The sequence below is a fragment of the Cadophora gregata genome (assembly GCF_030347475.1).
Source record: "Cadophora gregata isolate MNR1 chromosome Unknown scaffold_8, whole genome shotgun sequence".
Classification (NCBI taxonomy): Eukaryota; Fungi; Ascomycota; class Leotiomycetes; order Helotiales; family Ploettnerulaceae; genus Cadophora; species Cadophora gregata.
This window is the reverse complement of record NW_026695931.1, coordinates 2,038,840-2,053,625: the sequence shown is the minus strand read 5'-3', so window position 1 is coordinate 2,053,625 and position 14,786 is coordinate 2,038,840. Positions and strand designations below refer to the sequence as shown.

General features: G+C 36.7%; 1 protein-coding gene across 1 annotated transcript; it reads left to right on the top strand.

The window, feature by feature from the left end:
• Positions 1-1,402: 1,402 nt before the first annotated feature.
• On the top strand, positions 1,403-5,483 carry ONS95_014186 (uncharacterized protein). Its single transcript, XM_058507840.1, has 8 exons — positions 1,403-2,245; positions 2,311-3,220; positions 3,275-3,462; positions 3,515-3,635; positions 3,692-3,764; positions 3,816-3,936; positions 3,990-4,373; positions 4,455-5,483. Exons 2-8 carry the CDS (start codon positions 3,133-3,135, stop codon positions 5,160-5,162), a joined length of 1,683 nt encoding a protein of 560 aa, XP_058357011.1. The 5' UTR covers positions 1,403-2,245; positions 2,311-3,132; the 3' UTR covers positions 5,163-5,483.
• The last annotated feature ends 9,303 nt before the right edge of the window (positions 5,484-14,786 follow it).

Genomic DNA, 14,786 nt, shown 5'->3' with positions numbered 1-14,786 from the left:
TAGTTCGAAGGTATATAAGCTAGGACCGGTTTTAGATTCTCTACTAATGATTTTGCTTATTAGTACTACTCTCTCTTAGAATAAAGCTAAAGATATAGGAACGAGTAGGTCTAGCTTCCCTAGGCTTGAGTTTTATTGATTTTTACTTAGGTAGAACCTTTAAATTCGTATATCTAAGCTATTAACTTATAGCTTTAGATACTTAGCTGGAACGTTACTATTAACGAGTGTATATAACGCTTTACTAGACGAGCTTTTAAGACTACTACTGTACTTTTAAAACTAGTGCTTACTAGTTATAAGGTATAGGTAGTAGCCTAATTAGGCTATTTCCTTCGATAGACCTAGTATTTTAAAGGGGCCTAGGGACCGATTAGTATAAAGGCTCTGGTTGTACTTAGAGGGCTAAAAACTAGTTGTAACGCTGGCTTAAGTAGAAACCGGATATAAGTAGTTATTCCTTATTTGCTATATTAACTACCTCTAGCGCGATATATCTGTATCCTAGATAATTTATTTATTTCTAATAAGCTTATAATATACCTCTGAGACCTTAGTTTTAGTACTATTAGTATAGTAAGACGAGATGCCGGGGCTGTTCTAAGGCTACTTGAACTCTAGGTAAATATAAAGAAACCTGGAGCTCGGATACTATATAACGCTCTTTTTATAGCGTGTAACATAGAGAATACTGTAACCTAGGCTCTATAGAATAATAACGCCCTTACCCTATTTATAATAAACTGTACTAATAGTTCTGAAATAGTTAGAACCTCTCGGTATAAGCCTAGTGAAACCTCTTTAAACGTAATTGTTACTAGAGTATAGTTTAGTATAGAGAATATTAAGGATTTAGATGAGCCTTACTTTGCCTAGCTTTATAATTGTTTTATAGGTGCTATTAATATAGGAGATTAATTGAAGTCTTATAACTCTAGAGATAGGCTAATTAGGAGAGGGGGATAGTAAGCTCTATAGAATTAGCTATTATAAATAGTTCTTATTAATTACTACCTTCTCTCTATATATATGAACGTGGAAGACTATTAGAATATAGAGGTTAGAGAGAAGTAGACGACTTAAGTTAAATTCCGGAAGGAAATTATACGAGTACTGTTATATACTAATCCAGCTCCTTAGAGCACGTGAAAGCGCGCTTTTTTTAGTAGTAATATAGAGGAATTCCTTGTTCCTCTAAAGCGGTATTCGTAGGTACGTATAGCGTAGGTAGGGGAATGTAGGTCTTATAAAGGGCAAAGGTATAATAATATAAAGCGAGTTACGCTAGGTGAAATCTCGGTAAATCATAACCTTAAACCTTTAAGGAAAAGGTCTTAATATAGCTGTAAAGAGTATAATATTCTATTGTGTAAAGAGAGGGGTTATTTTAATAGATTTTATAGCAGTTAATAGATCTAATGTCATATAGTAGTATCCTCACTAAAATCCTAGCTTTCTAATTGGCCCATACCCCTGCCGCACTAAGATTAGTAAGCGACAGCAGCCCATGGGATATCCAACCTAAATTGCATATCCAGCCTGATCATCTGCCCACCCTTCTCTTTTCGCCTTGTGGCAGACACCAAATCGCTGGATTTATGATCAATGCACCAGCAGCAAGTCCAATGGCACGTGCGATCTTCAATATCTCGTCGCTCAGACTGCACTGTAGGACTGCCCCTCCCCCGGATCCCTCAACATGGAACTCCATGTTCCATTCCATAGGTATAGAATATTGAGACACTGTTGATTTTCCTCCGCATGCTACCTTTTCATGGCAGGTCGCAGGACGCACCATGAGAACGTATGTCAGCATAATTTCCACGACTTTTCCAAGAGAACATTCCCTGACATTCACTACGTCTCAGACGGCTAAGTTCTGATGTTCGAGGGTGTTATGTGTTTGTTAAAATGCAAAGACTGCAACATTTGATCAGTCTCTGTTCCGAGGAACAAAAAGAGGTGTGCTCATCTGATCGCTTGCGCTCAACAAGCGATGTCAGGTACCTATCCTTTCATGCGTCGCATAATTCCCGGAACCGGGAGCAACGCTCTCATGACTTGCTTATTTTTATATAAGAGGAAGGTTGCAAATGGACACCGAGGTCCCACGATCTGTCTACTATCGCGGAACCCTGTCACATAATGCCTTGCGGACTTGCATGGTGACATGCAGGCACTTCAAATTGTATTCTGCACCTGCAGGGACTTGACTTGCCTACATATACGATATCTGGCTGCCTAAGTAAGCGATCAACCGAAATTTTATCCTGTGCATATTCAAGCTAATCATTATCGACGACTCCATAGTGCTTGGCCTAGATTGCGACATACTTTAAATTATGGAAATAAGCTTTGAGGCAGCTGCCACTTTATTCATGTCAAGCCTCTTCCGAGAGCAAGGGCTTAACTCTCATCACCGAACCTCGCTTGCTGCATATATTTATTTACCTTCTCTCGCTTCCTATTTTTATCCCATCCAGCGCTTTTGATGCCTTCGATTATTTAAACTGTCAAGGTCCAACAAACAATTATGCAGATCAAGACAGTGAAGACCGAAGCAAACCGCAGGTTCGGACCAACTTCATGATAAGCAAGGGGCGGGGTTAAAGCATATGCCAAGCAAACCCAAGGGATTTCGCTTGGCGAATATATAATTTAAATGGATCTCCTTCCTAATCAACCAGGGCCCGCGGCTTGGCCATTCTATAGCTCCTTCTAGCAAAGGAAACCGAGCATCCACTCAGATTGTGTGGGGTCTTTGTACCTGAGCGTAGTACCCGGATGGACTTGTGACTTTGGCAACGAATTCGCCTCCGTTGGATTTCCTCAGGCACGATAGCATGCCAAGTATCTTGAGTCCTTCCTTTCCTAGCCCTAGGGTCACAATAGCGACGGAATGGAAGCTCTCTCCCCGTGGGTACTCGCAGATATGCTGGAAGAGGATCGGCACGCCATGCAATAGCTCAATCTTGTCGACTGCTTGAAAGATGGGTCGTGAGGGGTATTTATAACAGCTCAAGTCCCCATTCTTTTTTCCAGGGCACTCCTCTTGTCGTAAAAGACTCAATCTTTCTCAAAGTTTCTCTTGAGCTGTCTTTTCTTTCCGGTAACTGGCATTAGTTGTTCAATATGCGTTTCCCATCCACCGCAAGCGCGCTCGTGCTCAGCGCAGCCGCTGTTCTGGCGAAAGAGCTTCCCAAGGATGAGCTCAAGGCTGGTATGTTGGTTCTTTGAGAAGCTATGTCTAAGCAAAGAAGCTAACTCTAAATAGTCGCCTATGACTCTGGCGAGGTCATGGAAAAAATGATGATGAAAAAGTTTGCCCATTGGGATGCAGAGCTCGCGGCGGGTGTTATGGATTCATCACAATGGCCAAGACTCAACTGGACCACCAAATGTGTGAATGGTCTGGCCGCAGCTATTCCTGGTGACCCACACCACACCTTCAGATGCAAGAACGTTAGTTGACCCCGATCTGGTCTTTTGGGACGGACACTGATTGAAATGACAGACCGACCTATACGACTTCATCAACCATGCAACTCTTGGCTCTCCAGTAAGTGATGCTGAGGGTAGAACTGGAAGTTCAGCATGGGGATGGACAGATCCTAAGTCTGGACGAGAGTTTGCTGGTAAGAATTACATGAGCGCATGATCTAGGAGGTTCAATTGACTTACAATTCTGCAGTTTCTGGAATGTATCAGGGAACTGCATTCATCGAGATCCTGAAGACCGGCAGAATGGTCGAGCTCGCCTTCCTGTAATTCTTCTCCCCTCAAACTATTACTTCTGCCAGCTAATTACTATTTAGTCCACCAGCGGCTCCTCTCGGTCGATATGCTTTATGGAAAGAAATCCGTCCATACAAGAACTTCATGCTCATCGGTAGCGAATTGGAACAGTCAGGTGTCCAGATCTATGATATGACCAAAGTATGCTCTGGAGATTGATATAAATCAGAGGTATCCACTAACCTAAGTGACAGCTTCTTACCATCGATGCTTCGAAAGGCCCAGTTCTGCTCACCCAGGCCGACTTGACTGGTCACTTCACTGATCTCCCCCTCGGCCGCAGCCACAACGTTGTCGTAAACGAGGAGCGCAACTACGCAGTTGCCGTTGGCTCTGCCCCAAGAAACGATAGCTGTGGTGCCGGTCTCATCTTTTTCGATCTCACCGACCCTTCCAAGCCTACCCGCATGGGCTGTGATGGTTCGGATGGTTACGTCCACGATGCACAATGCTTGGTGTACCGTGGTCCAGATGTCAAATACCAAGGCCGTGATATTTGCTACGGGTACAATGAAGACACTCTGACTATCTACGATGTCACTGACAAGAAGGCTTCCAAGGTTATCTCAAGGACTTCGGTAAGCACTTTATTTACTTCTCAACACTTCTCCAAAACAGCTCAACATGAGATCGGAACATTGCTAACATTAAATCCCTAGTACGAGGGAGCTACCTACACTCATCAAGGATGGGTCAATGACAAGCACTGGCAAGAATTCCTCTTCCTCGACGATGAGATTGATGAGGAAGAGTTCGCCGGCCCAGCAGCTGACCAATACCCCGTGACCTACATTTTCGATATCCGCAGCTTGGAGGCACCCAAGCAGACCGGTCTCTACAAAGCCGCCAACATCGGAATCGACCACAACCAATACGTCATCGACGGCCTGAACTACCAAGCCAACTACGGCTCCGGTCTCCGTGTCTACGACGTTTCATCCGTCCTTGAAGACCCAACTGGGGACAGCGTCTGCGAGGTCGCATTCTTCGACATCTTCCCCGAGGACGACAACCTACCCGGTGGAGGCGAGGCAGTCTACTCCGGTACCTGGGCCACATACGCATACTTCCCATCTGGCTTCATCTTCATCAACACGATCGAGCGCGGCGCATTCGTCGTCAAGATCAATAAGAAGGAGAAGTGCAAGCCGAAGACTTGTAATGCCGATAACTGTCTCCGTGCCATGCGCGCGAACAGCATCCCTGGCCGCTTGGAGGAGAGCAAGAAGTTCTGTGGGGAGTTCACGAAGACTTTTGTGGCGAATGTTACGCTGGTTGCGGATTACGCTGTTGATGCTTGCCAGGGTAATGTTATCTCTAGAGTCAGCTCCGCCTGTACTTGTATCCAGACTACGACTGCTACATAGAAGCAGGAAGTAGCTGAGTTAAGTAGATAGATCTGCAGGAAGAAGAAATGTTAATCATAATACTCAACCAACTTCAAAAAATTAGGCTGCAAAAATTGTCACCCCAGATTATCTGCTTAACCATCCCAATGACTATTTAGTGTTCTGGTAGGAATTGCTGGCATCCCCAAAGGCTCGCTAACGTTGTTTTCAATGTGCTTGAAACTTCAGGCTCTTTCAGCTAAGTGCGGGGTAAAAAGTGCCCCGCCAAGCCCCCTAATCCTACCTACCAGCTAACTTCAAGCCCTGAAAAGTTTCTAGAGTTCCTGGAGTCACACATCCAGTCATTGTCACTAATTACTGCTCAAGATGATTCGCGAGACTCTGATAATAGTCATGCAGGGCAATTCGAGTACCTTCGAAAGGCGTACCGTTGTGGCGCAGCAGAGACGCGGGCCGAATCGCGAACTCGTCAAAATTTGTCAAGGTTTGCGGAAACCGTCAAAACGTTACGGACCGCGAAATCGTCGTTACGGACCGTAAACATCGTTACGGACCGCAACGAAATGCGATGTGCAACAAACCAGACTTTCGTTCTTGTATCACATGACAATAAACGTGACATTTCTGGGCCGTTCTGCCACTATAGCTACCTACCTAGGTAGGTACTGCTTGGTAGGTAAGTATTTTGGCTGCAACTGGCCATTTCTGGGAACCACTAGTGGTGCATGCAGGTACTGAGTGGTCAATATACAAATCCTCAGGCAGCACCGAGTCTATATAGATGCTGGTATTAGTAGCTAAGGACGAGATCGACACATGACGCGATGTCAGGCATGGTAATTTGGTGCGAATTCCTAGCATTGCTTCAGCGGCGGATATAGATGTCACAAGGTAAAAGTAAAGAAAATCTGTAGAAAGGAAGAAATTTAGCTAGAGTGCTTTCGATTTCTCTACGTCGCCAGTGTAGTGATAGTTTTGCCGTTTCGTTAAGAACTAGCACTAACTGCCGTTCGTTACCGCTTACCCTAAACGGACTAGCGTTAAGTTTAAAGCTTTAAAATAGCTGTTAGTTAGTCCGGAGGCTTAGTAAACAGGTCTGTTTTAACCTATTTTAGCTAGTTTTCCTAAAGGTGAACTATACTTATTCTAAGTAAAATAATTAAGGAAGTAATAGGATATTAAAGCATATAGATTTATAAAACCTTAATATAAATATATAAAAGTTATATATAATAAAAGCTAGAGTAGAGATCTTTAATTTAATATACTATTTATAATTTAAATGCGTTTAGTTATTACAAGAGAAGCTATTAAAGTTAAGTTATTTCTTATAGAGTTTATAAGTTAAATAACTACTCTAAAATACTTAAAATAGCTCCTTTAGCTTCTTTAACTTAATAATAACGAAATAATAATACCTCTAGTACCCCTAGAGGCTCTTTAACTCTTAAAAGAAAAGAAAGCTACTAAGCTTATCTGTGACGAATCGTACCTGAGGTTGCCTTAGTGCCTTAGGCCACTACCCCTTATTCGTGTATATAGCCTCTCGCAGAACCCTTCTAGTTCTGTACCTTAATATTCTAAGTATTCGAACTACCTTTTACTTGCTTCACGTCATATTATCTATCTTTTACTTCTCTACTAGCGGAAAACGATATAGTACCTCTAATTCTAGTCTATTTAGATTTAATAACTCATAGAGTAACTTTAGAGCCTTATATATCTCTTAAAATAGCTCTAAAAGCAGGTAAACGATAGGCGTAGGTATTTTAATATATACTAAGCGCTAATATAAAGGAGAAATACTATAATAAGATTACTAGTAAAGAGATATAGCGCTATACTTATTACTCTTAGTAATATAACATTTCTAGTAGTATAAGGTCTCTTAAGCTTTATTTAGCTAGCTATAGACTTAATAAAAGTAACCTCTAAGGAACTAATATAACTTATAGCGATTCTATACGCTAAATACCTTTTTAAATAAGTTTTGAGCGCTAGGCGGAATTAAGTAAGAATCACTAATTTAAATAGTATCAGTAAAAAGATCTGACTCCAGGCAGCCGCCGGCTAACCGCCGTAGGCGCTATTTTCGCTATTTCAGCCTAAGTTATATATTAATTAATTTAATAGCTAGCGACCCCTAAGGCTATATATAGTAATTTAAATTAACAACGTAGGCGCCTAAGGCAACTAAGGCGCTATAGGTACTTATAAGCCTAATTAGGACTAGTATATAAAATAAAAGTAGGTCCGATTTTTTTATATTATATAAAGTATATTAGTAAGCTTACTAAAAGCTTTAATAATACTAAGAATACTAAGGATACTAAGGATACTAATAAGGGTATACCTTATAATAGGTATTATATCGTGTACTATAGGGAGAAGCTTCATATAATATGAAAGTCTTAATTTATTAAGGTATTCTAGAGCTCCCCTATAGAGGAAAGCTCTAGGAGTTCTAGTTATATAAGCAGCTTCTAGTTAGCTAAAGCGCTTTAGGAAGTGCCTTAGGTACGCTAGGTATATAATACACCCCCTCGCTTAGCTTTATAATAGTAAGCGAAGTAATATAAATAGTATAGATAATACTACTTGAACTATAATAGGAGTTAATACTAACTAATAGCGTTAAGTCTTAAGCGCCTAGTAGCTCTAAGTATATAAAGTAGGTAAGTTCTTCTAAATACTCTTTCCTTAAATAATAACTTTAATATAATATTAGTAAATATAACTAAAAGCTCTTATACCTCTTATACCTCGCGTGCCTCTAATCTTACTACTACTCGCGTAGTAAAAAAGAAGACTATAAGTTATTTATTTAAAGATTCCGATATAGTTAGTATTATAAGAAATTATTAGAACTATACTAATACCTTATAAAATAGGCCTATAGCTACTATACCTCTCCTACTGCCGCCTCCCTACTACTACTACTACTATTACTACTACTACTACTACTATTACTATTACTACTAACTCCCGCCTGCTGCTCTACTATAGTAAGAGCTATCTGTGCTATACCTTATAGCTACTATATTTATAATAGTTTATAAGGTACACTAGGCGACTCCTATTGTAATAAAGAGATAGCTTCGCGCTATTTTTATTATTATAAAAATAATAAATTAAATTATATTACCGCTTCCACTCGCGCCGCTAAACTCTTCACTAGCTACTTAATAGCCCGGGCTCTTCTAGAGGGTATACATGTAAGTGTTTCCTTATATTATAGTATTAGAATAATAAAGTATTAAGGTATTAATATTAAAGTATTAAGTGAGGCTAACTCTATAATATATATAAGCTTTTACAGTCTACTAAGCCGCTATTCGGAAGGCCTTAAAGACTAAAGAGAATAAAAATAAGAATAGGATCTATGCCGCTATTTATAAGTTATAATAGTAATCTTATAGATTTCAGATATTATCTAACTATTAATATTAGTTACTACTCTTACTTTCACCTTTACTTTCTATAGAGAGACTACTATTTCTTCCCTCTGCCTTATTTTTAGCGCTATAGGAATAAGCTCTAGCTCTATAGGAGCTACTATTATCGCCCTTATAGCGCGTTTAGCCTTATATACCTCTGCCTTAGTAGAGGTTAATATTATAGCTAGCGCTACCTAGTAATTAATTAACTATTAGTCCGCAGACCTTTACTATGGAAATATAAGGGGAATCAGGGGGTATAGGTAATCTCGGTTAGAGGGTAGACCCCTTTTGTATAGAAACCGGGAGTTATTTAGGAGGTGATATATATTCTAACTCTTAGATACTCTTTATAATACACTTTTAAATACCTTTAAACTGAACCTTAGATTTTAATATATATTAATATATACTTATTATTTATTTACTAGTATAATACTAATACTAATTAGTAGTTACCTATCGTGTACTGTAGGGAGGAGCTTTATGTAGTGTGAAAGTCTTGATTTATTAAGGTATTCTAGAGCTCCCCTATAAGGGGAAGCTCTAGGAGTTCTAGTTATATAAGTATCCTCTAGTTAGCTGAAGCGCCTTAGAGAGTGCCTCAGGTGCGCTAGGTGCACGATATACCCCCTCGCTTAGCTTTATAATAGTAAGCGAAGCGATATAAATAGTATAGATAATACTACCTAAACTATAATAGGAGTTAATACTAACTAATAGCGTTAGGTCTTAACTGCTTAGTAGCTCTAAGTATATAAAATAGGTAGGTTCCCCTGAATACTCTTTCTTTAAATAATAACTTCGATATAATATTAGTAAATATAGCTAAAAGCTCTTATACCTCTCGCGCCTTACGTGCCTTTAACCTCGCTACTACTCGTGTAATAAAGAAGAAGACTATAAGTTATTTATTTAAAGATTCTGATATAGTTAGTATTATAAGGAATCGTTAGAACTACGCTAATACCTTATAAAATAGGCCTATAGCTACTATACCTCCCCTGCCGCCGCCTCCCTACTACTACTATTATTACTACTACTACTACTAACTCCCGCCTGCCGCCCTGCTATAGCAGGGGCTATCCGTGCTATACCTTACAGCTACTATATTCGCGGTAGTTTATAGGGTACGCTAGGTAACCCCTATTATAATAAAAAGATAGCTTCGTGCTATTTTTATTATTATAAAAATAATAAATTAGGTTATATCGCTGCCCCTACCCGCGCTACTAAACTCTTCGCTAGCTACTTAGTAGCCTAGGCCCTCTTAAAAGGTATACACGTAAGTATTTCCTTATATTATAGTATTAGAATAACGAAGTATTAAGGTATTAATATTAAAGTACTAAGTAAAGCTAACTCTATAATATATATAAGCTCTTATAATCCGCCGGGCTACTATTCGAAAGGCTTTAGAGGCCGAGGAGAATAAGGATAAGGATAAGGATAAGATCTGTACTACTATCTATAAGTCGTAATAATAGTCTTATAGATTTTAGATATTATCTAACTATTAATATTAGCTGCTATCCTTACTCTTACCTCTGCTCTCTGTAGAGAGACCGCTATTCCCTCCCCTTACCCTGTTTTTAGCGCTATAGAAATAAGCTCCGGCTTTATAGGAGCTACTATCGTCGCCCCCGCGGCGTGTTTAGCCTTATATACCTTTACTTTAGTAGAGGTTAATATTATAGCTAGTACTACCCGGTAGTTAATTAACCTTCTCTTCCCTCCCTAGTAAGTAGTATAGGCTTTATAACCTTTAAGTAGTAGCTTAGGAACGTTACCTTTTTATTATTATAATTTAGGCTAGCGTATTAGTACGGCTTTATAACTTAGAAGTTGTAGCTTAGGATTAGGTCCCTTATACTTTATGTTATTTTAGTATAGCTTTATAACCCCGAAGTAGTAGCTTAGGATTAAGTCCTATAATTCCACCTCTTCTCTCCTCTCTAATAGTGTTTAAAAACTATAAATATAAAGTAAAGAAAATATAATAAAAGAAAGTGTTTATATAAACTATATAGCTTAAGCGAGCTTCTTAATATTAGCTCGAGAGTCTTAAAGGTTTAAAAGAGTGATAAATACTTTAAACTTTTACTTTAGTAAGTTTTTAATTAAGCTATTAGCTAGTATATTATTTATTAGGAGATATATTACTTGAAAACTCCTCTTTTATACTCCTATTATAGCTATATATTCTATATATTAATATATTAAAGCTTTGTTAAGATTTACTAGTTCTTTTTAACTATTAGCTAAATTATCTATTTATTATCACAGAATATATTCCATAGAGCTCTTATATTAAGCCTTAGCTCTTTAAAGAACCTTTAAAGCGCTATTACCTCCTTAGTAGTCTATTCTATACTAAGAAGCTCTACTTTAGTTATCGAAGTAGTAATAGTATCTTATTAGGAGGCTTTCTAAATAATAGCTTCTCTAAATAGTATAATTAGGAATCCTTAGGAGAAATAATACGATTCAGTATTATCTATAAAAGATATATCTAAAGTAATAAGAAAGTATATCTCTCTGTCCTTCTAACTATAGATAATAGCTAGGAATCTTAAGCTAAACAGATATTATATAGTCTAATTAACCGCTTCTAAGTATAGCGTGCTTAGGTTAATAAGGAAGTATAATAATTAAGAGGCTATAAAGGCGATGTTTAGCTAAAGTATAATAGCTATATATAGTACTAACTTAACTTTCTCTTAATATTCCTTGATTTACTTAAAAGTTACTATACTAAGGTTCTTAACTAACTTATAGTATAAGAGAGGCGTACTAAGGTACTTCCTATTTATTATATTAAACTTCTGAGCTATCTTCTTAATATAGATATTATATAAGAGAGATACTATCTTCTTTTCTTTATTCTATATTACTCGTACTCCTAAGAACTATTCTATATCTCCTAGGACTATTAGCTTATATACCTCGTGTAGTCTGTTTATAATTATCTAGCCCTCTTTAGTATATCTGATATAATATAAGACTTAAATATTATTAATATAGAATACTATAAAGATAGTCCTATACTAGTTTATAAAGATATATAGCTCCTTCGCGAGTAGAGATAAGTCTAGCTTACTAAGTGTCTTTATAAAGTCGCTATACTAGAGTATAAGTAAGTCTCTTAAGTTATAAAGCGCTTAGTTAATTTCTACTACTATTCCTAGTCTTTTCTAGCCTTCCGGAGGGAAACACAAGACTAAGGCGCTCTTCTTATCTCTCTTTATATTAATAAAGGCGTTAATTATATTAAACTACTTTACTTCCAAGTTAAATTAAGCTACTAGTACTATTATAACTCGGAATAACCTTACTATAAGTATAGCCACGTAAGTTAAGAATATTATAGAGTTATCTTATATATTACCTTATACTATAATCTGAGACTTATAACACTTGAACTATCTTGTAGAATCTACCTTATAAGTAAATACCTACTTTAAGGGAATTGGTAAGGTAGCTACGTTTTCCTTAGGAATTAGTCTCTAATAGTCTTAAGCTTCTAAGTTTAATATCTCCTTTTCCGCGTTAGCTTTAAATTACTTACTATATAAGTAACTCTCTAGCTCCTTTTAGTTCTTAAGTAGTTTTAGGAGCTTCCCTTAATATTAGTTTTATAAGTTAAAGGCTCCCGCTTTTACTTAGATATCTAATATAGCGCTTAAAACTATTATATAAAGTATAATAGTGTTATAGCTATTAGCTCGCGTTAGAGTCTTATTATAGAAGGTCGTAGTAAACTCTTAAAAGTGTGAGTAGCTATCTTATCTTAGAGCTACTACTATAGAGTAATAGCCGCGTGTAATAAGCTTTTTATATTCTCTCTAAGCTTCCTAAGTTACTTAGATTCGATTACGCTTTATTACTTACTACTATTAGTAGCTATTTCTAGCTACCTGTAGAAACTTAGTTCCTATCGCTTTAGGAGAAGCTTCTAGAAGCTTAGTAACTTATTACTTAAGGTCTTATAGCTATTAGCTAAGTAATATAACTTAAGGGTATATTCGTTAGCGCGCCTCCTTAATACCTAGACTAGTATTATTACTACTTATAGTGTTCCTCTGGTGCTAGGGTAAGAGATAATTAGTCTTTGTAGCTTTAGTATCTCTTAGGGCGCCTTGACTTAACTTCTTATAAGGAGTTAGATCTCTACTACTATTAGTGAAGTTATTATTATAAAGGACTATATTATTACTCTCTACCCCTAAGGTTTAACTCTTATAGGGGGGTAATTCAGAGGTCTAAGGGAGCTTTAGTAAGTTGACCTTTATTAGCTCTTATACCTCTAGTACTACTCCCGAGCTTTGTAGAAGCTCTATTAGAGTAATATCTATTAGTTCTAATACCTCCTTAGCGACTAGTATAGTAATTTTAATACTAACGTTAGCCTTAAATACAGCTTTATTTAGTTTAGCTATATATTCTATTATAACTGTATTAGTAATATTACTAATACTATACTCCACGTTTAGAGTAATAACGTTCTCTTTTAGGTCCTTAATAAGCTCCCTTAGAGTAGAGGTAAGTTAGCTGACCTTCCTCTCTTTCTTAGGGGAATAGAATATTATCTTATTAAACCGGACGTTACGTGTAATTATTATACGGTGTAGCTAAGGTACTTAGATCCTATATAAGTTAGAAGTAATATAACTAACTAAGTATCTAACGTACGCCCTAGGGCTGACTTTAAAGCTTTTATAATTTCTTCTAGCCTCTCTATTAGTTATAACTAGATATATACGCGCCTTATATATATATATTTTACTCTAGTTAAGTCTTAAGTTAGTTAAGAGCTTCTTTACTATTAGTAGATTATACTACTAAAAATAGTTCTGAAACTATTCCTAGAGTACTTAATTTAGACTCTTTATCTCTTAGTATACAAGAGGACTTATATTATAAAAGTAGATTACTATATAATATACCTCTAAGTAAAGCTTCTCTAGTAGGTTCACTTAAACGTGTATCTTAATAGATTTAGTAATAATCTCTTATCTTACGCGCTCCGCGCTACTTATAGGTTCTTTAGTATATAGCAGGGGATTCTCTACTTCTATCTTTTCTCTTATAGTCTATTCCTTGTACCTTAATATGCCTTAAATAGCTATAACTAAGGTATTATTATCATGCTGAATAATACAGACTAATAGTTTATATTAACACTTAATCTAACGCTTGAAGTTCTTTAAGACTAGTATAATATAGCTAGCTAACTTACTTAGTAATATATAGCTAAAGAGCTTCCTACTATACTTATCCTTAATAATAAGTAGCTAGCGAGTGCTATTATAACTTATATTAAAGTCGAATAAGTCCTAGAGGATTTAGTAGAATAGCCTAGCTGCCTTATTCTCTGACTCCTATCTTAATATAATATTTCTAGTGTATATAATAGTATAGTCTTTATACTAGATTCTTAATACTCTATCGAATTATATACCTCTCCTTGCTTTAAGTAATACCTGTAAAGCACTCTCTCTTAAATAGCCGGTATATAGGTGCTATAGTTACAGAGTTATAGAACGCTCCTTAAGTAGTTAACTTAATAATTAGAAACCTTACTTATTTAAGCTATAACTTAGAGTCAGGTATATTATAATAAGCGTGCGTATTAAGGTCACTAGGTTATAGAAGTGATAAGAGTATCTAAAAAGCTTATATTTAAAGAAAGTTAAGTTAAACTTTCAAACTAGCTATCTAATAACTACGCTTATCTAAACCTCCTTATACTATAAAGTAGTATCTTTCCCTAAGTACTATAGCCCGGCGTCTTTTAGTAATACCTCTAAGATAATATTAATATAGAAATTATAAACTATAGTGATATTATTAAGTGATAGGTCTTAAGTATTTAGACCGTTCGGCCTAGCTAAGGAGTTCTTAAATACTTATTTCCCTCTACTAACTACTAGAATTTATTATGTTTTAGCTTCTATATAGTTGTTATTAGTTAATCTTTTAAAAGAACTTAGAACTAGCTTATTCTCGTGATTAACTAAGTACTAGGCGCTATAGTTATTAACTAAGATACTCTCTAAGAGTGCGTAAGGAATATCAATAAAGTCCGTAGTATAGATTCCGAGTATCTCTTTAAGGTCTAAGAGCTTTGAATTAATAGTAGCTATATTAATATTTCCAGGGTACTTCCTTTTAACTTACTAAGATAATAGTTCTTAGTCCTTAC